This window comes from Ischnura elegans, chromosome 2 (genome assembly GCF_921293095.1).
Source record: "Ischnura elegans chromosome 2, ioIscEleg1.1, whole genome shotgun sequence".
Classification (NCBI taxonomy): Eukaryota; Metazoa; Arthropoda; class Insecta; order Odonata; family Coenagrionidae; genus Ischnura; species Ischnura elegans.
The window spans coordinates 109748200-109774488 of record NC_060247.1 but is presented as its reverse complement, the minus strand read 5'-3'; the positions used below and the strand labels follow the sequence as shown (position 1 = coordinate 109774488).

At 39.5% G+C, this 26289-nt stretch overlaps 3 protein-coding genes across 5 annotated transcripts in view; 1 reads left to right on the top strand and 2 right to left on the bottom strand.

Annotated features, from left to right (window-relative positions):
• Nucleotides 1-236: 236 nt before the first annotated feature.
• Nucleotides 237-1917, bottom strand: LOC124174117. The gene is made up of 2 exons (XM_046553244.1): nt 1745-1917; nt 237-713 (listed from the first exon to the last, which is right to left on the bottom strand). Exons 1-2 carry the CDS (start codon nt 1900-1902, stop codon nt 458-460), a joined length of 414 nt encoding a protein of 137 aa, XP_046409200.1. The 5' UTR covers nt 1903-1917; the 3' UTR covers nt 237-457.
• A 1852-nt stretch (nt 1918-3769) lies between these two features.
• Nucleotides 3770-26289, top strand: part of LOC124154353 — a 61813-nt gene continuing 39293 nt past the window's right edge. Inside the window, exons 1-4 of one of the 3 annotated variants that reach the window (XM_046528030.1) lie at nt 3770-3925; nt 6272-6366; nt 23876-23970; nt 25033-25133. In XM_046528030.1, the coding sequence (XP_046383986.1) occupies nt 23902-23970; nt 25033-25133 (170 nt within the window). In that variant the 5' untranslated portion in view covers nt 3770-3925; nt 6272-6366; nt 23876-23901. Of the gene's footprint in view, nt 3926-6271; nt 6367-21719; nt 21953-23875; nt 23971-25032; nt 25134-26289 lie in introns of those variants that run through there. The other 2 variants (XM_046528031.1, XM_046528029.1) reach the window with 2 other exon arrangements.
• LOC124154352 (FMRFamide-related neuropeptides-like) lies at nt 14830-19095 on the bottom strand. Its single transcript, XM_046528027.1, has 2 exons — nt 18989-19095; nt 14830-16062 (listed from the first exon to the last, which is right to left on the bottom strand). Exon 2 carries the CDS (start codon nt 16059-16061, stop codon nt 15159-15161), a length of 903 nt encoding a protein of 300 aa, XP_046383983.1. The 5' UTR covers nt 16062; nt 18989-19095; the 3' UTR covers nt 14830-15158.

Here is a 26289-nt window from a genome sequence, read left to right as displayed (position 1 = left end):
TCACTGTTCAAAACTAAAGGCACCATGGGGACCACGGCTTAACGTCCCATCCGACGGACGGAGAGTTGCACTCGAAATATCCTCGACACAACGGGGTGGGAAATCCTCCAACCACCGCATCAAGGCAATTTCCCACCAAATTCCTTTCGAAGCAGCTTATACATTTACTCGTTCTTTGCCGCAAATAGGTCATAGGTTAGGGTTAAAGAATGAAAAAATGAAACGACAGCCGTTTCCCCAAAAATTATTTTGTATTTTTATTCATTTTCAATCGTTTATTCTCTATATTTTCACAGGAATTTATAAAATCTGTCCTCTGTGTTTTTAAGGCACACCTTCTTACTCCTTATACTTGCTAAGTAATGGACTGAAAATCGGCATTTGCTAGGGAAAAATAGCCGCGGTACATTTTGGTATCCTTAAGGATTGTAAGTTTTGTAGAACGGGTTCCTCTGCATCAAATCGCACGGCCCACTTGTCCGGTGTATGGAGTTGGCGGCAGGGTCGGAAGAGTGATCGCCTCAGCGGCAGCCCTCATCTGCTCGTACGTGAGTCTCCTGAAGCGCCGCCGAGCGAAAGAAAGCGAGCCTGAGTCGTCGCCATCAGACGCCGGCCTCCCCAAGTCCACTTGACCGTCAGGAAACTCCGCAGTCCCCGCTCCAGCCAGGAGGACCACCACCAAGCAGAACGCTAGCAACGCCCTCTTTTCCATTCTGCAAATAGGGAACATTCCGGTTAAACGGGACACATATCAACCACTCCAGTGGCGTAGCCTGGAATTTCGTTCGGGAGGGGTGTCCAAAACCAGGGGGAAAATGTTTTGAAAAACCGGGCTCTAATTAATGGTTTTTCAACTAATTTTAGTACTTTTCACAATCTAAAAAACTTAATTTGTTAAAGAAACATTTTGTAAATTCCTGATTTTCAATATTTTGTTTTCTTTTATGAAAGACAATAATTGTGTTTTTATATTTCGGGGGTCCGGACCCCCCGGACCCCCCCCCCCCCCTGGCTACGCCACTGAACCACTCTATTTCATTTGTCGCGGTCTAGGGGATGCTCCAACTATCCAGTGTCGGATCTGAGGGGGCTATAGACCACCCTTTGGGTATCCAATTTACACTAGGTAGAATGTTAATTTTTTTCCGACCCCACTACAGCTGGAATTTTAACCCCCACACCCTGTCCCTATCCTAGATCCGCCACTGCAACTATACAATAGCCCAAACGACCGGAATCTTCTCTTACTTTGCCAGATGATGGGGTGTCCAGAGGAACAGGGTAAATATAAGATTGTCTAATCAAGAGTGCCGTGCAGAGGCCTAAAGTGACAGTAATATTGAATTACTGATGATATACCAACCGTAATATACGAAATTTATTGGAACTACTCATGAAGTGAAATTAAATTATTCACGGAAAACTACCAACAATGTATTATTTATAAGTAATGCATTCGAATTCCTCCAGGTCAAGCCAAAAACAGCTCTCTTACCCAGGCGCGGATCCAGGATTTCTTTCTGGGAGGAGCACAAGTAAGGCCGTATCCAGGATTTTATTCTGGGGGGGCATAAGGATACCCCGTGATACAAAACGAACGCAATGATAATGGGACCGTATTAAAAATCTTGCATATTTTTTGAGGGTGTGGTGGGGTCACGTGCCCCCATGCTCCCCACCCTTTAGATCCGTCTATGCTCATACCAATAAATATTACTGCTTCTGAATGACATGATGTACGCACCTGTTAGTCCTGCGCTTTTGCTGCAGAGATGTATTCACTCCACTCTTTCTTTGCCTCAGACTGCCAGAAGAGTTTAAGGCGTTCTTTATATGCCCGATTCTATGTTCCGATGAAGAATATTTTTTTCGAGGAATTTCGATACATGGGGAAAAAAGCATCCCACACTTGGTTAAGATGCGATTAGAAAAGATTATTTTTGCGATGGACGGTAAAAAATAAGGACATTGGATACATTGAAATCCATAGAAACCATAAACCCTCTCTGCATTCTCTTGAGATCATCTCATCAACGCCGCAAAAATCTTCGAACCTACATAAACCCTCTCATTTAAATTGTCTATGACTCTCTTTATGGGCTCCCTGGAAAGCTAATAATGATAAAACGAGTGAGGAAAGATCTTGAAATATTTCTTATCAATTCACTTTGATTCGCAATTTAGCTACATGCTGATAATTCTAACTGCTATCATATTACTTGCCGTTAGTTGTTTACTTTTTTTAATCAGTAACAATAGCAAAACCAAATGAATTTCTTTCCATTATGATGAGAAAAAATATCACATCATAATATTGCTTGGTTGTTGGAAAACTATATTTTGCTACACAACTGTTTCTCCCACTAACTCAGGGATTATGTCAACACGTAAATGCTATTCAAGTATACTCTGAATTATGAGGTTTATATGGACATTCAGTAAGCAACAAATCAATGCCAAATATGTAGTGCTCCGGCTGGGGGTATGTGAATGGGTTGCCCCGGGGACCGCTCCCCTCCGACCTAAAAATGAGGAAAACATAAAATAAATAGCAACCGCAATAGTTCATTAAATCATGCGCAATGGCAAGGCCGCGACTTGCAGCGATATTCTTCTCATCCATATATATATAAAAAGATAATGTCTGTTTGTCTGTCCGCTATGCATTTTCATACGGCGGCATGGATAGCAATCAAAGTTAGTCCGTAGGTGCACCTCATGCCCCCGAAGCCCATAGTGCTACTTCTAGTAATTTCCAACGCGTCTTTTGCGTCGTTCTAATTACCTTTTGTTACGACACGTCATTCAATTTCTGCTGTTGCATTTGCAAAAGAAGCATTCTGACAGCCACCACTTCTTTCATGTATTTCCCTCTTCAATTCGCAATTGAAGGCCCACTCCCTTACGTTCCATTTAAAAATCCTAATCGTATACATTTAAATATGGGATATGATGTAGGGCGCAGAGAGGGTCATTTTCGCCGAAATGAGGTCCTATATACTCCAGCTTTGTTTCAAAGCAATTAATGATATCACTTATAATGAAAACCAAACTTAAATAATAATTCCTTCATTCGCCGACTGCAAACAAAATACGTTAAGAATGAACCGCACCAAAAAAAATTGTATCACAAAGAGGGATAAGACATTCGTCGAAATAGGCAGCACTCGGTACTTACTTGTCGCGAAGTTATCAATAAAAGTAAGAATATCAATATAAACATTATGTCCTCACTGTTTTTATCTACATTCGATTATACTTCACTAACGAACATGCAGCTTGCTTATTTAATAACATTTTTAATAGGTCATTCGGGTGGTTTCAAGCTAAAGTTCGTTTGAAACTCTGTAAACACCATTTTGAACGTAAATATAGCTGTCGAAGGATCGGAGCCAGAACTGTTTAATCAAATTTTTAGGTGTGGCCTAATTGTTATGGACAAAAGAATGTCATCCTGCTCCCAAATTAACTAGTGTTGAGATAATATCGTCCATTTACGACATTATAACCTGTCGATATATTGGCCAACATTCACGAGAGAATTAACTCAAAGTAGCCATTCATCTACCCATAATCTCCGAGTAAGTTGGTCGAAGAGGTGTCGCCATGAGGAAAATTTTCCTCTTATGTATTTTTATTGCCCATTCAAGAATCGACCTTCGGCCATCAAGTGACAAGTTAATCGGAAAAAAACTATTCCGAAATCATTATCCCAGTCAAAGATGGCTGGCAACAGTAGGAGGAAATTCTCCTTACTACTCTGGTATCTTTCCTTGAGAAGAATACTTGAACCGCCAGTTCGATTCAGTTGAAAATTAAATATTTAAATATCTTTTCGGATATTTTAATATATTTTTGAAATTAACCGGGGTAGCATCACTTGCTGCCAGCATGACTACGTCGACCAAAGTGTTATCTGTGAGCGGTAAGTAAGTATAGCTTAGTGAATAATAAATTTATGAAATGCGAAATTATATTCAATGCCGTTAGCTCTCTATTGGCACTAACTCAAGTCACGGTAAATTTCATATACCCCTAGTCCGTTTGTTTTCCTTGTCCATCGCCATACTAAGTATCAATCACTATTTCCTTTTCTCCTAATATCTAATTGTTTTACGTTAAAACTGGAAAATAATTTATGAGGAATATTTAAGAAACTTCAATAGAGAGGCATTTTTATACTTAAGCATAAAATTAGAGATTGGTTACTCCTATGTAAAGGCATTGACTTCTTAATTTTTGCTTGATTTTCTTCACAGAAAATTTTCCCGTCACAATGTTCATTTTTAATTACAAATTTTCCAAAGTTCAAACTTCATTGGTTTCACGCAATGAGAGGTAGTTGTTTTTTGCATAAAGACTTGGCTAAAATTCTATGTGATTCTCGTCTTAATGAAGATTGTAAGAGCAATTTTTATCACTAGCGACATTAAAATCTTCGATATTCCATTTACCTATTTTCCAGCGATAATGAAGCGAATACTGCTGATTTCGTTAGTGTTTGAAAAGCAAAGAGACCCAAATTATTCCATTTTTCGATTCGTTTCCTACTTCTCGAGCAACGCAGCGAAAAATAGACGGCCTTCGCTGATGAGTAGAAGACGCCCTTAAATGATGTCGTGTCTACATGAGGCGTGGCTATGTAATCTTGCTGATTCGTACTGTAAAAATTATTTTGATTACACGGTCTAATTTCTCCAAAAACTGGCCAATATTACAGTGGCGGCTCGTGAGTCAAATGTTCGGGGGGACTACACCGGGGTGTCGACATTTTTTTTTTTTAATAATTTGGTATTCCAGTGATTTTTTAAGGCTATCTAGGTATTAAATTTGTTTAATTTAAAATAATATGATTTAAATATTTATATCAGTAAAATTTAAAGCAAAACAAGATATTCTGCAACACTGCAGCACCAAGTAGACGCCGGATTATACGGCCGCCGGCCGGCGCGGCGACGTACTTTCAGTAGATACATCGCTCTGCGCATGCTCGGGCAGCGTCCCAAGACTTCCATAAGACACAAGCTTAGTCGCGTCATAGCATCAGCAGCCCCTACCGCTACCACTCTTCATATAACTGCATGGCGATGGATTGGGACGTTCTGGCCAGCGCCCCACGGCTAAAAATACGAACTTCTCGCGCTATTTTTGCTTTTTTTCCCTACATTTCCGATGTATGCGATTGAAAAAAACACTTTTGTTAATTAGATGTACCATAATAATTGAATTGGTATTTACTTTTTTCCTGTTTCAAATCTTTGGGATGGGCGGCGTCCGAGAGTCCTTATGGGCAAGCCACCAAGGCACATTATTTTAAACCTCCAGAAGATAAGAGGAAGAAATTGTATGATGTTGAGGAGAAGGATATTTTGTGATTCATCGTATCGTTCTATTTCTTTTTGCCGTCATCGTTATAAGTTAAATTTGAATTGTTTCAAGTCATTCACTCAGTGAATCAACCCAAAGGTATATATGGATAAGTGAGTGAAGTGTTCACTCCGGAAATAGCCACAGGAGTGTAAAATCACAACAAAAAATTGCAAGTACATTCACTTTAAATAAGTACATTTAATATTTTTTTGCGTAGATTTCTTTTTGCTGATTGATTTTATTCTCTCATTCATCAGCACTAATATGGTTTCAATCAAATTACTTAAATGAAGCTTATTGTTGAAAAATCAAGTTAGAAAATTTTCAGCAATGCATTTTCATTTTCATAGTTTTTAACAAATTACTATTAACCTGAATGTTATTTTTAAATTTATAAGGTAAAATTTGTCTTGTCTTAAAATATAATAATTATGTTTAGGTCCAAAAGTTCTGTTGGATTCTATCCAAAAATACGCTTCTAAATTCTCCATTCAAACATAATATTTATTTATATTTACAAAATGGAAACTTTTATTAGAGTATTACGACCACTTATTGGACAACATCTTTGGAGATGATTTTTATACAAATACTTTATTTAAGAGCAGGCGAGTAAAATGTTTGCTTAAAAAATTTGGCTTTGGAAAGCGCACATTTTTTTTAATGGCTCATAGACTGATAGCTGGTGAACAGTTACGATATTTTATAGGAACCAACTCGGCAGTGATAGATGTCCAAGGTGTTAAATGGAAACAAGATAGTACACGAATACCTACTCTGAATCTATGCGGGTAAATCCTTTTATTTGAAATCATTCCAGCAAGACAAATGGAAGAAGGCTCTTATCTTTCTTGTTGCTCAAGGTATTGAAAAAAAACATTTACGTTTTCTTGTTTCACAGGTACCTGCACACTAGTTGCAGTCCTCATGGTTAACCAAGTTTTAGCAACGGTCGTCAGTGATGATGATTCCGTTGAGCGAGAACAGGAGGTTCATGTAAGTACGGGTCAAATTCCATGTGTATCAATGGTGCTACGTGACTCGGGTGGTTTCCTTTTCCAGAAAAATCTTTAAAATTCATGTAAACTTTTCAGTCACGAAATGTTCCGCGAATTTAATTGAAAAAATAAAATATGCAGCCAGTTAGGCAGCGCAGCTCCCTGAAATTATACTACACTTTACTACAAAGAATGACTGTATTAAATACCATATTAAATTAGGGAATGACGTATTTAATTTTCCGATATTTTACCCTCCCCCACTATATGACATTTGAGCGAGGGTCAGGGGTTCACCTACAGGTTTCAAAGTTTCCAGGCCTTATTTTTGATCAGCCCCATTACTTTATTCCATTGGGCCAGTCCAGGGGATAGTCTTTAGCTCAAGTCAGCGATTTTATTTAATGTCATCTATGCTTGTAAAACGACGGCCCTTCAAGGTTCTCTCACATTTGAAAACAGTAATAAGTCACACGGAGTATTTCCTGGTGAATTTGGGGGGCTGAGGTATCGTTACAGAACTGATTTTGTCCAAAAATTCACTAGAAAGCAATGAAGTGTGAGCCGAAAGTCGCCCAGCTCACAAAAACACGCGTTAACTTGGCGGTTGCCACAGACAAAGTAAACAATTAACGCAGCTGAAAATTTCATAATACTTCAGGGGAATGTGTAAAACTCTAAGAGTAAGGATTGGGGTAGAGGGCGCTATCAGGCTGCGCAGTAGCAGATTCTTGTAGTCAACATGGTTACCACGTGATCGTGGGAAGTAGTGCGGGAATCCCTTGTGGGAAGAATTGTGGGAAGTGTGGGATGTATATGCTGTGTATGCGGGATCTTGACTACATGCGCAGTAGCCAAAGCGCACTCTCCCCCATCCTTACTCTGAGGTAAAACTATAATAAAAATAAATGATAACAATCGGACTTTCCAAATAAGCGAGATACTTTAGTTTCCGCTACTTTCTGAACACAACGTGGCTCGTTAATAAATATCACCACACAAAACCAAGTAAGGATTAACAACCTGCTAGGATTGCCCTAAGACAGGTGTCTTCAACCTTTTTTAATGCAATGTCCAAAAATCGATTTCAGATCGTCCGGAGGGCCACAATTCTCTTCGTCAATTTACCACCACATCATTAAACTATACAAAAAAAACGAATAATTTAAAGAGTGCAATAATCTTTATGAGCGTGCTGCGCCCGCTCCCAGCGGGCTTCCCCCGCTCTTTTCAACGCAGGTCCACAGAGGGATAAGCGCGTTTCTAATTTTAAAATGTAGAAAGAAAGGCAGGGTCTTATGAAAAAATTTAATTGTAATGTTCATGTACAAATTGAGGTCAGAGGGCCTCTTTAAACACAACATTGGAAGTAATTACACAATCCTCTATCAAACGCACATGATGACTCATACTTACGTATCAACAGAAGACTTGAATGTGGAATTAGCCGCATTTTGATAAAAGTTATTTAAAGAATGCGAGGTATTGTTGCAAATGAACAAATGTATCAGTTTGTGCGCCGTTAACGTCAGGAATATTTACCGTTTTTTTTCATTATTTAAAAACCAATTTTAGGAAACAATAGCAATATTTAGGAAGTAAGATATGCCGTCGCATGTTCTCTGATAAGTTCTGTGCATTTTGGTACTCCATTTGTAGAGTTTGGCTGCGAATTAGTTGAGAAAAAGGTATCTATACAGTAGAAATAATATAGAAGATTGGTTAAAAAGTCCAATCAATCAATCAAATCGATTTTTGTCATTGTTTATTTTTGACGGTTGTGTCGATATTTGGCTTTATTTTTGCTGTTGTGATACAATATTTTCTTCAGCCTCAAGGGGCCGCGAGAAATAAGCCGGCGCGCAGCGGGTTGAAGACCCTAACGAATAAATCGGCGAAACCGGACGCTCCGTGAAAGCCAGACAGAAGAGCACAGGCGTGCCGTTTGGCTGGGACAACCATTAAAATTGGTGGTGACGGAACATGCAGCCTCGGAACACGCGATTAACTTCCAAAATACCAAAGTAATGGCCGAGGTGAAAACTTTCAACCCCGGCTCAAGGGAACTTCATAGAGGAGGCTAAATTCCATCCCATATAAGACTGATCTCTGTTGCCACTTCGGTAGCATTTTAATCGACTTTCAAAAATGTCCACAGCACGATGATGTGTGCAATGTGATCCACTTTTTTTCCAATATTTTTCAGCAAGGTGTTTGCAAATGGGAAGGATGGCAAATAAGGGGTTATGAATTTGATAAATAACATCATTATTATTGTAACTTTCGGTTGACACCCCTAATTATACCTTATTTCCCCGTGAAACTCGGATCAATTTGTCCACGAATATTACAAAAGAGGATCCTCAAGTCGGCCTCTAAATGTGTAGTCACCCACCGCGCATTTAAATGAGCTTACAAATGTCACTACTCGTGTCGCTAACGGGCAAATTGATCCCAGAATTCACACCAAGCGAACAATTCCTCGAATGCAAACGTGTGACTGATGTGAGTACTTCAAATGGGTTGTCCCCACGGTTTTCGCAATAACTTTCGTCCATTACGTGCTCAAAATAGGGGAGGTGAAATGTATGGGAGTGGTAAGAACAAGGAGAGTATAGTAAAGTGAGCTCCTGGCAGGCGCAATGGCCAACACAGGAATATTACAAAAGAGGATCCTCGAGTCTGCCTCTAAATGTGTAGTATCCCACTACGCATTTAAATGCGCTCACAACATTCGCCTAGCTCACAAAATTCTTTAGCTACACGAGTGTCTAGCTGACGGCAAATTTTATCCGATTTTCAAGGATAAATATAGTGCAATTAAGAGTATTAAGCTAAATTAATACAGGTGATGATGCTATCTATCGAATTCATTACTTTTAAATGCTATTCCTCGCAATGACAAACATTATACTGAAAAATATTGGAATAAAATTGGATCGCATTGCTCTCATGACCGCGCCGCAGACATTTTTGAAAAGCTATTAAAATGCGGCCGAAAAGGCGACAGAAATTAGCCTTCCGTCGGATGGAATTGGGCCTCCTCTATGCATTCAAAGGAGGTTATAAATATTTGGAGGTGCTGTTTCCGAGTTTTTGGCGTGGTCAAAGTTCCGCCATCTTGGTTTGACAATTTTATGGACTTGGTATCCGATTGATATTTTGAGGTGGCTAAATTTTGTTCTAAAAATAAGCTACATCAATTGAAAAATGCTACCACAATCATTAGTATTTCGCCGGTGATTGTCATTGGGTTTTTCCCATCATCAGCGATATTTCTATTACTGTATAAACTCTGTGTCGGTTAGCCACTTTACTGGTGGGGGTCCTTGAAAATATACTTTTGTACAGTAATTTTTGGATTGCCATTGCCTATCAGTGGCGCAGCGAGAGGGGGGTTTTGGGGGATAAACCCACCCCCCCAGAGTTCAGAGAAATTTATAAGTTTAATCCATTTTACTTAATTGGATTGATATTACTAGTAGAATAGTGTAAGGGTTAATAAAATATCTCTCAGAAAAACTCACCACTTTGAACCGTTTATCTTAAAATTCCGCAATTTATTACTCTCGCACATACCGCTTATCCTGGTGGGTATTCCATCTACCACAAACTACACACCCCGGTATTAGTGCACCTAAAATTCCCTCCAGCCCTAATTCTTAGCTGCTCCCCTGTTGCCTATAATAAATTAAATAGGTACCAATATAAGTGCAGGGAAATGACTATTTTGCACTCGTAAAATTTCATTTTCACCTAAGCTAGTTTTATAACGTAACCGTGGTGATTGATAATAGGTAATATATCCCTGGGAAAAGATGCTCGAGTCATAACTTCGCGAAGTCTATCAATGAAGAAAGAAAAGAAGGTTTACATTGTGCATTCCATAGTTTATTTTAATGTATAATATTAACGAGCTATGGCCAAAAACGTCAACGCATAGTAAGCATTGACCCTTATGAGATTGTCAATGTTTTGGTCAAAGTGGGCATGACTTGTCCTACCCAAGCACCCCCATTCCGGCCACACTTCCCCTCACGTCCGAAACCAGTGGTGCCCGCTCCAGTATATATACAACCTCCTTGATGCAGTCCCCATGAATAGGGTAGTTTCCTTCATCAAAGAAAGCGAAAGGCGTTGATTGCGATTTGTTACCCACCATTAGTGTATTCATAATAAACAAATTATATGGTTTTAGAAATACCGGTTTAGACGAATGGCAATGGTCAATTTTTATCCTCATTTGAAAAAGGCCAGATTGGCGCCCATGCGATGCCACTCCACGTGACGTCAAAAGGACCTAGTTTCTATACGAGTAGATAGGAGTTTTGCATCGTCTGAGATTACCAATCCATGCATTAGGCACAGAGCCCAGGGAAACATGTATTAATAATCACTAATTAAAACTGGCTAAGGTTGGAAAGTTTTCTTCGTTTGATAAGGTAGTAATAATCCTTATTTAAGCCAAGCGCTGCCAGCTAGCAGGGTACTCAGCTACCTGCTAGCTTCCTGCGTCGTATCGGTGCTCAAAGCCTCGCCCCAAGGTCACCTCACTTGCGGCGTCGGGAACCAGAACGACGTCACACGGAGTTTTCCCGGCATTCATACTTACCCGTCGCGTTTTCGCGCCCTTGAAAATTTTCACTTTTCATTTAATCGCGAAAAATAGATATCGTCGTTTAAAAATCTAAATGCGTGAAATACGTACTCCAGGAGTAATAATCTTTCGATTTAGGCAATAAAAAATTATAGGAAACCACCCTATTTGTCCGTCAGCAACGCGAGTGGCGACTTCTGTAAACCCATTTAAGTGAGCGGTAGGCGATAACACATTACGAGGCGGACTTGAGGATCCTCTATGGTAATATTCGTGCCCCGTTTAGTCCGCGAGCCGTTGTAAAGTAGGAAATACGACCAAAATTTCAACATTAACTGCGGCTTAAAAACAGGGCCTTGTCGATTTTCGCCAGTCGGACGGAAGTCTTCAGACAATTCGTTCTGCGCATGCGCGGGGATCGCCGCAGTGCAGTGCAGTTATAGGGACAGGCGAAAAATGTGGTATTTTCTAGTTGTTGAGAGAACTTATAGCATAAATAACCTTGCTTTAATGTCATCAAGAGTCCTTCCTCTTGAGTTATGCACTGCCCATAGTTAACGTTTCGTTTTTGGATTGTTGGAGTAATTGATCCAAGAATAAAATCAAATGTTGTTGGTTTAAAGACAGTAATAATAAAAAATTCCGGCTCCGCTCTTAATTCAGCATTAAACGGTTTTAGGTTGCGTTTTACGTTTATGGGAGGGCAGCGACGGTATTCAAGCAGAGATGGAAAGTGAAATGAATCGAAAATGTTTCGTTTCGACATGGAAGGAAACGAAAATACGAGGTCTAGGTTTAGTTTTCTTCCCGCACGACATTTAAATCACCAAGGAGTTCAGTTTCGACGAAGGAAGAAACTTTACTCCGGGGAACGGAACTAAATTGATCGAACCTCGTCTTCTAGTAGTTAAGGCTCTTTCCCAGAAGTTGAGTGGAGGGAGATAAGAGGGAATCGTTATGACCCATTACATTTGACATACGTGTAGAGAGGATAAAACACTGAGCTTGAAAATCAAATGGCCGGCTAGTGTTCACCGTTCAGCGTGTTTGTTGGGGGATGAGCTTTCACAAACATAAAAGGTACTACACGAACGCCTCTTCGAAATAAAAGGCATTTTCTGACTTGCAAACAGCCACACGGCCAGAATGAGCTCTCAAAAATAAACGTATGGCCCGCTCGTTCAGCAAAAGTCTTCAGGAAAAACAGAATAGTTCGTCTGACCATTTTGCCAAAAAATAAATATAACGTAACATTGGTCAACGTTGAGATTCTGATCCGGTGTAACATCGGAGAGGACTAACTTCCTAAGGACTAACTAGCCTTGTTATGAATACTTGCTTGATAAAAAAATATCCAAGGAAATGTGATGGAATTAACCTTATTTATAAATTTACAAACATGGTGACGAATATAAATAATAAATATCCGTTGGAAGGTAATAAAGGTTCCTTAGAAATATAAATTAACGCAAAGTCAGCCAAAATCATTTATTAATCTTACTGAAGGGTAATTTTTATTCCACAATTCTCAATCGCCGATTTCCTCGATTTTTCGTGATTCTTCCAAATCTCTTTTTTTCTATAAAAAATGACCTTCCGACGATTATTTATGTAACAAAATATGTAAAAACTATTGAAGGCTGGGAAAACGGCCGGAATAACCTTGTAGACACCTACAATAGGTGTATGGCTGGAAATCAGTTGCTCACGTAGACAAGTGACCACTTCCGCGGTATTTATACTCGATGCAGGTACATATGTTCACATTTTAGGACAGGGATATCGAACTTAGCTGAATAGATATAATAGCAACTACTCAAACGGCGCTTCACTCCCAGAAATGCTATTTTCTTCATTTGGATTCGATGATGAGTTTTACTGATAGCTTTTTTTTTTGCTGTTTTCACGGTCTCCAAACTCACAATCTAAGCGCTTATATAAACAGAGCAATCAAAGTGGCCGCGCTGTGATTAAAATCTAAGGATAACATTGTAACTTTGAAATGCATAATTTTCCCAAGAAAATGGAAGTTTTAACTATAGTAAAATTAAATAAATTTTATGAATAGATCAATCTCCTTCTTCCTTAGTTCTACGTTTGATGTTGATAGATTCAATCGTAATAAACTACATCCTAACAAGCTCCAACGTCGGCATCGGGCAAGCAGGGATCATCCCAGATACGGAGAGGTCAGGGAAAGATAGCACGAGCCACGTGATCTGGGACGTCATTCAATAATAGTCGATTGCTAAGAGTACGAAAATTGTTTATAATCACGCAAAATATTTATTTAGAATCAGACGTCCACAGGTAGCCCCCCTGTCAAAGATCGTCTAGTATGTAGAAAGATATTCGAGGTCACTTCTCTTTGATTTCTGAAACAATGGTTTAACCATCAGACCGTGTTATACACTTTTTATAAGACACAGACTCCCCTTTAAGCTCGTGAAGGGTGGCGAAAATCAAGGAGCGTCGAACACCCGCAGTGCTGCAAACCGGGTGGAAAATTTCAAGCACCGTACTCCATCCTTGATCCACAACAGCATGTCTCTGCTTGGTGATATACAGTATATACTTGGAACACGCGACACGGGGGGAAACAAATTTCTGCTCCCAATCTATAGGTTCTCGCTAAGGCAGTATCATTTATATGTACCTTCGTCGGCTCATTTAGCACCCTGTCGGATGACAAGAGATGCGACGGACGCGACTGGTCAATGACGAGGATGATCCGACAGCTGACAAAAATATAACGTGGCCTAACTACATTATAATGTAAATTTATCTACCGTCACATTAATGTTTTACAAATGCCTGTATTCCTTTATTTCCGTATTGATAACCTTGTAAAGTAAGCCCTGGCCCAGAGGAAGAGGGGGCCGGATTGTGGCCTCATCTGGGCAAGGTAAAAGAAGCAAATAAATCAAATCAGATACAATTACAATGATTTCACTGATCATTGCCATTTTTTCACTTGTATCCAATGACAGGCTTTGAAAACGAGAGGTGAAGGATTCAAGTATTTCCCGCAATTTTTGCCGATTTTCTCTTTATTGACTGCATTACTTTATCTCTTCTTGTTGGCATTCATCCCTTTTTAACACTTTACACTTCACTTCTTGATCAACAACGTCCATTAATCATTAGCAATCGTGCTTCTAAAACACGATCGTTTACACTGGAGAGCGTAAGGCCATATGGTGCACTTACGCAAGAGCTAGATGTGAAATCAGTGACTAGTAAGTTGTTTCCTCGAAAACTTTCTGTATTTTTTCATTAGCAATCCCTTATTCGGTTATTTCCCCTTATTTCGCAAAGCTTACTTATTTGCATGGATGTACCATCTCCTGCTTTTACAGGGTTACCAGAAAAAATTGCCAGAAAACAAGTGTTTGCGTGAAAAATATGGTATTCGAGGCGGGCTCGGGTGGACAAAGGTGCGTTCCTTTGACAGATTTGGGGCTTACATTGGTGGATGGTTTACTCGACGTCAAACCACCGAGCCCTTCAACCCATTGTAATGAGTTTCCGAAATCAACGGGATTTATTTACATTTTGTTTCACCAAATTCCTTGGTATGGTATTTTGGAGGAGGCTACCGACAGTTTAGCTAATTTGCCGTGAGGGAAGAGTGGTGGGAAACCCAGCGTCGGCATTGGTCCCATCCGACGGACGGAGAGTTGCGCTCGAAATGTTCTCCACGCAATGAGGTTGGAAGTCAACACTCTAACTACCACACCAGCCCGATCCCCCCCCCCCCACCAAATTCCTATTCTCTTTCGAAGCAACTTATACAGTACTCGTGCTTTGCCGGAAATAGGGGGATGAAAAAAAGAAAAGGATGAAAAAAAGAAATTACGCTCGTTTTCTCAAAATAATTTTGTATTTTTATTCATTTTGAATCGTTTATTGTCCATATTTTTACAGGAATTCATGAAATATGTCCTCTGTGTATTACAAGCCCAAACTTCTTTCCTCTTATATTTGCAAAGAAACGGAGTGAAAACCGGTATTTGCGAGAGAGAGAGAAAAAAACCGTGGTACCTCTTGGTATCTCAACGGATTGTAAGTTTTGTAAAACGGGTTCCTCAGTATTAAAGCGGAATGCCCACTTGTCCGGTGTATGGAGTTGGCGGCGGGGTCGGAAGAGCGATCGCCTCAGCGGCAGCTCTCATTTGCTCGTACGTGAGTCCTCACCCGAAGCGCATCGGCGCGTCAGTATGCGAGGCTGAGTCGTCATCATCAGATGCCGACCTCCCCAAGTCCACTTGCTCGTACTTTAGTCCTCTCCCGAAGCGCATTGGCGCGTCAGTATGCGAGGCTGAGTCGTCATCATCAGATGCCGGCCTCCCCAAGTCCACTTGCTCGTACTTTAGTCCTCTCCCGAAGCGCATTGGCGCGTCAGTATGCGAGGCTGAGTCGTCATCATCAGATGCCGGCCTCCCCAAGTCCACTTGCTCGTCCTTTAGTCCTCTCCCGAAGCGCATCGGCGCGTCAGTATGCGAGGCTGAGTCGTCATCATCAGATGCCGACCTCCCCAAGTCCACTTGCTCGTCCTTCAGTCCTCTCCCGAAGCGCATCCGCGCGTCAGTATACGAGGCTGAGTCGTCATCATCAGATGCCGGCCTTCCCAAGTCCACTTGCTCGTCCTTTAGTCCTCTCCCGAAGCGCATCGGCGCGTCAGTATGCGAGGCTGAGTCGTCATCATCAGATGCCGACCTCCCCAAGTCCACTTGCTCGTCCTTTAGTCCTCTCCCGAAGCGCATCGGCGCGTCAGTATGCGAGGCTGAGTCGTCATCATCAGATGCCGGCCTCCCCAAGTCCACTTGCTCGTCCTTTAGTCCTCTCCCGAAGCGCATCGGCGCGTCAGTATGCGAGGCTGAGTCGTCATCATCAGATGCCGACCTCCCCAAGTCCACTTGCTCGTCCTTTAGTCCTCTCCCGAAGCGCATCGGCGCGTCAGTATGCGAGGCTGAGTCGTCATCATCAGATACCGGCATCCCCATGTCCCCTTGACCGTCAGGAAACTCCGCAGTCCCCGTTCGAGCCAGGAGGACCACCGCCAAGCAGAGTGCTAGCAACGCCCTCTTTTCCATTCTGCAAATAGAGAACATTCCGGGTTAACGGGACACGCATCAATCACTCTATTTCATTTGTGGTAGTCAAGCGGATGCTGCAACTGTCCAATAGGCCGGCCCTTATTTTTCAGAATTGAGAAAAGTTATGTTTTCCTAGTCTCAAAATGATCCAAATGTGGCTTATATTCACGTGCTAAAATTTGGTTACTATAAAATAACGGGAACCCGTGCCCCAAGGGCCCTAAGTACTGAGGACCCTCAACTGAGTTATTTTGGGCCAAAAAAGTGCTGTCCCTATGTAAAACGTAAAAGTAAAGCCCTTTTGGACCGATTTTTTTGTTTGTTTTGACCTATCTCTAATCGTTTACGAGATATTGTGCGTCGTAATGTAATCCACCCTTTAGGGCGCTACCCCGCACCGCGGCGCCGCTGAGGTACGGCCCGCACCACTTACTAGAGACTTCCCCTCCACCCCCTCCCCTCCCTCGGCAAAGACTGCTCCTGATGGCAAGATTTACATGCCAGTGGTACGGATTTGATCAGACTGTTCCTCTTTTGTCATGATTAATGTTGTTAAATCCCGCAATGTCAATTTTAACCCTTCAACGCCGCCTTGTGTACTAGGTACCGACCCCTTAAATCTTAATTTGTTGCCACCATACGACCGTGCACCATTCCAGCATGCTTTGTTCCAAAGTGCTCTTCATGTATACAATATTATGAGTATGTCATACAATTGCGTTCGTGAATTATCAAGGAATTAAAGAAATGAGCAGGGCTTCCAGGAGATAGAAATATTTAAGGTAAAAGAAATGACGCAGTCAGTTCACTGATGTAGATCAATATGGAGAGATAGTTCTTGTATATAGTGTGCAAAGGATAGGGAGTGCTAATTCTTCAGGATTTAAGGAGAAAAGTAGTGAAATAACTAGTTTACAATGAATACACCTGACGTTCGTTTTAAGAATAGGCCAACAACGAAAGGCATGAATTCAAGACTAAATTCAGACATTGAACTGGTAGAAAAAGAAAGTGGAGAAATACTTGGCTCAAAGTTACCTACAGTGAGAGAAGTACTGAGTGTTTTCTCTATCACCCAATGGGTTCGAAATGTAGTTGACTTGGTGCGCGAAAAAACATCATGAATGCGTTTACCCATGGAAAAAACGAGAATTCCGAATATTACAGAGAATGAGGCGATTGAAAAGTTGGAAAAAGTACACAAGGAATGGATAAAAGTGCGACGACATTAGAAGAGAACGGGAATTACCGTAGAGATGAAGAGAAGAGAATCCTTCGTGACAAAACTTGATGATTTGTTTGACATTGCAAGGAGCGGTGCCATTGAATTTTTGACACACGAGGAGGAATGTGCAGTTGATCTCTCGGAAAAATGAGCTTGGGCTGAAGAAATAAAATTCTTACGCAATCAAAGAGGAGCACGGAATGCAGTTATTGGAGGGATATATTTCAATATGTTCAAGAAGAAAGAAATAGATGATGTTCTCCGCTCCTTGTGCTACATCTGCTGCAAAAGTGACCTGCAGTTCCTAAAAAGACTTGTTAATTACGAAAGTGTAAACCTGGACTTAGCGAAAGCAGTAAAAAAGAGGTTTTCAAACCACTAGTGGTACCTGAGTGAGGAGTTGGTAGGCCTGTCTTTCATTGACGGATCCTTTTCTAGTATTGAAAAGGAAAACGTGATACGCTGTACGAGGACATGTGAGGGATAATATGATCCACCTAAGAACGCATTCTATAAACACAAAGACCTGACTTAGGTATCTATATCAAATTTTGTCACAACTAATTCTACAAAGCTATTTAATACATTGGAAATATGCATGGCATTCTTTGATGTGCCCACGTGAGAATGGGATGAACATACTGATTACAAGAACGATTTGTAAATTACTCGGGGTCTTCAAGTGGTAAATGATCGTGCAGGGAAATGGGTGAAACTAATTCAAGATTTTAAGTCAGTTACGTAGGAGAAAGAGTGAATTACTGAGTGTGAATTTTCATCGTAACACGACCCCAACGTGCGCAAGGACACTTTAATTGTCAAATATGGGGTGTCAATGAAAGATTAGAAATACACTGAAAATGTATTTTATTTTGGTTAATATGTACCGAAAATCATGGACAGAGTGAAAATAAATTGATCACTCGCATTGGAAATACTGTCATGGCAATTAAATTATTTCTAACGGAAGCACATTTCTTCAGAGGCTAAATCTTGCCAATAGGAGCAAAGACTTTGCTGACGGAGGGGAGGGGTGGAGGGGAAGTCTCTAGTAAGTGGTGCGGGCCGTACCTGCGCCGCGGTGCGGGGTAGCGCCCTGGAGTGTGGATTACATTACGACGCACAATATCTCGTAAACGATTAGAGATAGGTCAAAACAAACAAAAAAATCGGCCCTAAAGGGCTTTACTTTTACGTTTTAAATAGGGACAGCACTTTTTTGGCCCAAAATAACTCAGTTGAGGGTCCTCAGTACTTAGGGCCCTTGGGGCACGGGTTGCCGTTATTTTAAAGTAACTAAATTTTAACACGAGAATATAAGCCTCATTCGGATCATTTTGAGACTAGGAAAACATAACTTTTCTCAATTCTGAAAAATAAGGGCCGGCCTACTGTCCAATAGCCGTAATATTCTCTTTCTTTGCCAACAGATGATTGGGTGCCCAGAGGAACAAGTAAATATTATCAAGAGTGCCGTGCAGAGGCCTAAAGTGACAGTAATAATGAATCACTGGTGATACACCCAAAGTAATAATACGAAATTTATTGGAACTTTACATGAGGTGAAATTTAAGCATTGGTGGAAAGTTACCAATAATGTATTATTTATAACTAACACGTTCGAATTCCACTAGATCAAGCGAAAAACAACTCAATTACCAATAAATACTACTGCTTCTCAATGAAAAGATACACGCACCTGTTAGTCCTGTGTTTTGGCTGCAGAGATCTATTCCCTCCACTCTGTCTTTACCTCAGACTGCCAGAAGAGTTAAAGGCGTTCTTTATATGCCAGATTCTATATTCCGATAACTATTATGTTTATAGGAATTTCGACACATGAGGAAAAAGCATCCTGCCCTTGCCTAAGATGCGATTAGAAAAGATTATTTCTGCGATGGACGGTAAAAAAATAAGGTCATTAGTGTCATTGAGGAAATATTTGATTTCATTGAAACATTATTCCCTCTCATTTATAGCGCCTATGAATCCCTTTATGGGCTTTCAGGAAAACTAATGACGATAAAATGAAATGAGGAAAGATATTGAAGTATTTCTTATAAATGCACTTAATTGATGTAGAATTGCATTTATTTTGTTAGATATCCTCATCGTGTTTTCTTTCCCGGAAAGATTCATGGTTGTCAGCCCCAAATTTTTCACTCTGTTACAGAACGGTACGCTCACTCCCTCGACCATTATCATTGGCAGTTCTTTGAAATTTACATTCGATAAAGTATGATAGGCACACCTCTTGACACTCTCTAAGGTTAAACTTAACTCAAAAGATACTACATTTTCCTAATCATTCCCTCCGTGCAAACTTTTTTATCGGGGTTTGCGTTCACATGACATTTTTGTTATACGCACATATATACACACACAATTATCAATGTTATGGAGCGGGTTATAGGCCGATGATCTCTTTACCGAACACAGGAATGAATATTTTCATGCCGTCATCACACCTGCTTTGCACCTTCACCTAAACATCGTGCTATGTGGCCATGAATTCCAAGTTCCAAGATTCCCTTTTCTCTGGGTACTATCCTCACCGAACAATGCCGGGTGTATGGGCGTACCCAGCGAAGGGCAGAGGGGGCAGCTGCCCACCACCCCCTCCGCCCCCCCCCCCCCCCCAGAAGCAAAAATCGCAAAAGTCTTTAATGAAAATTAGTACTGAATTGAAATGAAAGTACCGGGGGTTTTACGCTTTATAATATTTATGACATTATACTTACAGTTATAAATTATATGTCAAATAAAAGAGCAACTCCAACAGTTTTGTTTTTTTTTAGCAACAATATACATGTGAGTAAAATGTTTCCGCCGCAATCCGCAAGAAAGCGATAGCAGCAAAATGGCAACTAGTGAAGAGAAAGCGTTTTGTGTTTTACAGTTTTCAAAGACTGAATGTGTGCAACGTGCGTTCCACGACCAAGGATTAGCGAAGAGACTGTTGAGCGAGTTAGAGTCGTTCTCTCGTAGTCCAAAGAAATCAGTCCGGAAGGCTAGTCCTGAATTAGAAATTCCTGTTTCGACTGCTTGGAAAGTTTTAAGGAAAAGCTTACAACTACGTCCCTACCGTTAACAGTTATTACTGACACACGTTGCACAATAACTACAGATTCAGTCTTAACAAACTGTAAAGCACAAAATGCTTTCTGTTCACTAGTCGCCATCTTTGCTACTACCGCTGTCTAGCGGATCGCGGCGGAAAATTTTCACACAAATGTGCATTGTTGCTAAAAAAAAAACTGTTTGAGTTGCTCTTTCATTTGACATATAATTTATAACTATAAGTATAATGTAATAAATATTATAATGCGTTAAAACCCCGATATTCATTTATAAACACCCGGTATTCAACAAATTTTCTATAAACCCACGAAAAATGATATGTATTAGTAAAAGATATGTAAGAAAAATAAAACTATTTTTTCAAATGTCACAACTTGGCTTGCCCCCCCTAGTTATTATCGTGGGTACGCCTTCGGCTGGGCGGCCTACAAGATATTATTTAATTATTGTACCAATTTGGGTAGGCTTCCATGGAGTACTTAAGAAGAATTCTGGCAGCCACCACTACATTCATGTACTTCGCTCTTTTCATAATAAGGCCAGTCCCTTACGTTACATCTAAAAATCCTAACCGATTAAGTTCAAATATCATTGGATATGACGTAGCGCAGAGAGGGTCCTATTCCCAGAAATGAGGTACTATATACTCCAGCTTCATTTGAAAGAAATTCATGATATCACTTGCAATGAAAAACAAACATAAATATTTATTCCTTCATTTGCCGAGTGCAAACAAAATACGTTAGGAATGAGGCGCACTAAAAAACTAGTATAGTAAAGAGGCATAAGACATTCGTCGAAATAGGCAGCAATCGGCACTTACTTGTCGCGAAGTTATCAATAAAAGGAAGAATATCAATATAAACACTATGTCCTCACTGTTATTAGCTACATTCGATTATACTTAACTAACAAACATGCCGCTCGCATATTTAATAATATTTTTAATATGCCATTTGAGTGGCTTCAAGCTAAAGTTCGTTTGCAACTCAGTAAACACCATTTTGAACGAAAATATAGCTGTCGAACATTCGGAGCGAGAACTTTTTAATCAAGTTTTTAGGTGTGACCTAATTGTTATGGGCAAGAGAATATCAACCTGCTCCCAAAATAACTATTGTTGAGATATAGTCGTTCGTTTACGGCACTATAACCTATCGATATTTTGGCCAACGTTCACGAGCGAATTAACTCAAAGTAGCAATTCATCTACCCATAATCTCCGAGTAAGTTTGTCGAAGCGGTGTCGCCAAGAGGAAAATTTTCCTCCTATGCATTTTTATTGCCCATTCAAGAATCGACCTTCGGCCATCAAGTGACAAGTTAATCGGAAAAAAAACTATTCCGAAATCATTATCCCAGTCAAAGATCACGAAATCGGCTGGCAACAGTAGGAGGAAATTCTCCTTACTACTTTGGTATCTTTCCTTGAGAAGAATACTTGAACCGCCAGTTTGATTCAGTGAAAAATTACACATTACAGCATCTTTTTGGACATTAGAATATATTTTTGATATTGAACTGGGGTTAGCATCACTTGCCGCCAGCATGACTTCGTCGACCAAAGTGTTACTTGTGAGGGGTAAGTAAATGTCGCTTAGTGAATAATAAATTTATGAAATGCGAAATTATATTCATATATATTATACCGTTAGCTCTCCATTGGCACTCACTCAACTCATGGTAAATTTCATATACCCCTAGTCCGTATGTTTTCCTTATCCATCGCCATACTAAGTATCAATCACTATTTTATTTTTTTCCTTATCTCTAATTCTTTTACGTTAAAATTGGAAAATAATTGATGAGTTATATTTTAGAAACTTCAATAGAGAGGCATTTTTATACTTAAGCATAAAATTAGAGATTGGTTACTCGTACGTAAAGGCATTGACTTTTTAATTTTTGCTTGATTTTCTTCACAGAAAAGTTTCCCGTCACAATGTTCATTTTTATTTGCAAATTTTTAAAAGTTCATACTTCATTGGTTTCATACAATGAGAGGTGGTTGTTTTTTGCATAAAGACTTGGCTAAAATTCTATGTGATTTTCGTCTTAATGAGGGTTCTAAGAGAAATTTTTATCACTATCGACGTTAAAATCTTCGATATTCGATTCACCTCATTTAAAGCGATAATGAATCAAATACTGCTAATTTCGTTAGAGTTTGAAAAAAAGACACCCTCATATTTCCATTTTTCGATTCGTTTTCTACTTCTTGACCAAGCAGCGAAAAATAGACGGCCTTCTCAGATAAGTAGAAGACGCCCTTAAATGATGTCGAGTCTACAGAAGGCGTGGCTCTGTTATCTTGTTGATTCGTTCTGAGAAAATTATGTTGATTACACAGTCTATTTTCTCCACAAACTGGCCAAAATTATTTTAAAACTCCAGAAGATAAGAGAAAAAAATTGTATGATGTTGATGAGAAGGATATTTTTGTCATTCGTTGTATCGTACTATTTCTTTTTGCCGTCATCGTTATTAGTTGAATTTGAATTGTTGAAGTTGTTTCGGGTTTCCCACCGGATGAGGTTTACCATCTCTGCCGACGTTTCGATGGTCGTGTCGAAACGTCGGCAGAGATGGAGAACCTCATCCGGTGGGAAACCCGAAACAACTTCCACATCATCATACGCCGGAAAACCTCAGATCTTCCTTGAATTTGAATTGTTTCAAGTCATTCACACAGTGAATTAACCCAAAGTCTGGTATGGATAAGTGAGTGAAATTCTCCGGACGTAGCCACAGGAGTGTGAAATCACAACATGTTTTCAAGGACATTCACTGTAAATAAGTACATTTAATATTTTTTGCGTGGATTTCTTTTAGCTGATTGATTTTACTCTCTCATTCATCAGCGTTAATATGGCTTCAATCGAATTACTGATGTGAAGCTTATTGTTGAAAAAACTAGTTAGAAGTTTTTCAGCAATGCATTTTCATTTTCAAAGTTTTTAAAAAATTACTATTAACCTGAATGTTATTTTTAAATTAATAAGGTAAAATTTGTCTTGTCTAAAAATATAATAATTATGTTTAGGTCCGAAAGTTCTGTTGGATTATATCCAAAATTACGCTTCAAAATTCTCCACTCAAATAAAAAATTTATTTGTATTTACAAAATGGAAAGTTTTATTAGAGTACTACGACCACTAATTGGACAACATCTTTGGAGATGATTTTTATACAAATACTTTATTTAAGAGCAGGCGAGCAAAATGTTTCCTTAAAAAATTTGGCTTTGGAAAGCGCACATTTTTTTAAGAATGGCTCATAGACTGACAGCTGGTGAACAGTCACGATATTTTATAGGAACCAACTCGGCAGTGGTAGATGCCCAAGGTGTAAAATGGAAACAAGATAGTACACGAATACTTACTCTGAATCTATGCGGGTGCATCCTTTTATTTGAAATCATTCCAGCATGACAAATGGAAGAAGGCTCTTCTCTTTCTTGTGGCTCAAGGTATTGAAAAAACATTTAAGTTTTCTTGTTTCACAGGTACTTGCACACTAGTTGCATTCCTCATGGTTAACCAAGTTTTAGCAACGGTCGTCAGTGATGATGATTCCGTTGAGCGAGAACGGGAGGTTCATGTAAGTACGGGTCAAATTCCATGTTTATCAATGGTGCTACGTGACTCGGGTGGTTTCCTTTTCCAGAAAAATCTTTAAACTTTTCAGTCACGAAATTTTCCGGGAATTTAGTTGAAAAAATAAAATATGCAGCCAGTTAGGCAGCGCAGCTCCCTGAAATTATACTATACTTTACTACAGGGAATGACTGTATTAAATACCATATTAAATTGGGGAATGACGTATTTAATTTTCCGATATTTTACCCTCCCCCCTATATGGCATTTGAGCGAGGGTCTGGGGTTTACTTAGAGGTTTCAAAGTTTCCAGGCCTTATTTTTGATCAGCCCCACAACTTTTTTCCATTGAGCCAAATGGATTTTTTAAAATCGATTTTTCCGATCCGCCCAAGTGTACAGAGCTTACAGTCAGGGGGTGTGGAGTGAGACTGTTTACGACCAATTGTCCATGAACCCCAGCTCTTGGTATTACCCTCACCATTGACAGTGAGAATACTCTCATCCTGAAAAGTAAGATACCGTGGATGACATCATTCAGTGAGTGTCCCGAACATTTTCTTGGTGTGAGCTGTGCGACTGCTCGAAAAATCCTTTAAAGTTACAATGTTCACAAGTGTATGAAATCATACAGAAAGGTCCTATACTTAATATTGAAAGCAATAAAAGACAAGAAAATGATTAAATTCAATTTAAATAGCCTAAAATAGCGACTAAACAAAAAAATTCAACATAATTTTTACACCTTCTACAATATCAATAATACCTTGGCATGCAATTAATATTATTTTTTTAAACAACGGCCCAGTAATCAAATTTAGTGTTTAAATACCTATAAATTTAAGTATTTCCTAAAAAAATATTTTCTCCTTATAGAAATATCATTAAGTGTTCTGATTTCGTAAATTCAGAAAATTAAAGATTTAGTTGGCTAATTTCCAATGGACGCGTTGGAAAAACTTTAATTAAATGGGTTTTCTCGGGGTTTTTCGGATATGTGGTTACCCTGAACTGTACTTTTGATTATCACATTCATCTAATGAAATCGTAATTTTTTCAATTACAGGCTGAAGCAACATATTTATGGCCGTGTATTCAGCATGAAATACCGGATGAGGATCCAAAAGCAGAAAATGGGACAACTAATCGCATAAGCCAGTTTTGCGGGTGAGATCACAAGGAAACTAATGTTGATATTCATAGGCACATAATGTCTAATAACATTTTACGAATGACCGTTGATATGTCACAACCCACCAATAACCGAGAATTTGTAGTGAAATCAATTTAAGAAAACTTTTGACACTTCTAATGACATTATATTGAAATCATTACGGTCCTTGTTGATGGATAATTTAAAGAGAAACTTATAATGCTCTCCGCTAATGGCAATTTCAATTCAAGTTATTGGGCCACTGTAAATTGGCATTATTGCTGTATTACTTTCAATATCATACAGTAAATTTAAAAAATAAAAGCTAGGCCATTTAAAGTTATTATAAGTCAGAAGACACATTTCTCAAGTTGCCAACTCCTTAGCTATACTACAACGAAATAAGATCACTTTTCAAAGTTCCACAAACATTTATATCACCGACCTAAGTTTCAACTTAATTCTTTAAGTGTCATTATGAAGGTTTCAACACGAGCCACCTTATACACTACATTATGGAGTAAGAGGCGAGGAGGGTGATGTCGTACACAATGCCCTGATATATATGAGCGGGTGAGAAGCTAAGGGGTACAGGTGATTTATTTTTTTCTAAACAGAGTTAGGTACAGAAATTAGGTAAAGGAAACAAAGGAGATCGATTAGACATTTAGTAGTGCATTTTATATTCCACTCGATGTCAGTACAGAACAGAGACTCGATCGTACCCCTTGGCAGCCAAGTTTTTCTATATTTCTTTTAACAATTAACTGTAACTAACTCTGTTTAGAAAAAAATCGCTTGTACTCCTTCGCAGTGGCGTATCTATTGGGGAGGGGGGCTAAGGGACTAAAATTGTTAACCCCCCTTGAATATACAATTTACACTAGATAGAATGGTAATTCTATCTGGGAGGTTACCCCAAACTTAGCACCCCCTTGGCTCTATCCTGGATCCGCCAATACCCCTTGGCTTCTCACCCCCTCATATATAAGTCGGTGAAATATTGGCATCTTTATAATGACTGTTTCAATTGAAACCTAGCCCGATGTAATTCATTTCTGTGGAACTTTACCAAGTGATTTCGTTAATATTTATCGTTCAATGGTCCCACAAAATGAATTTTGTAAATGAGTCATAAACAGGGTGTGTCTGAGGTGGTAGGGGAGACAA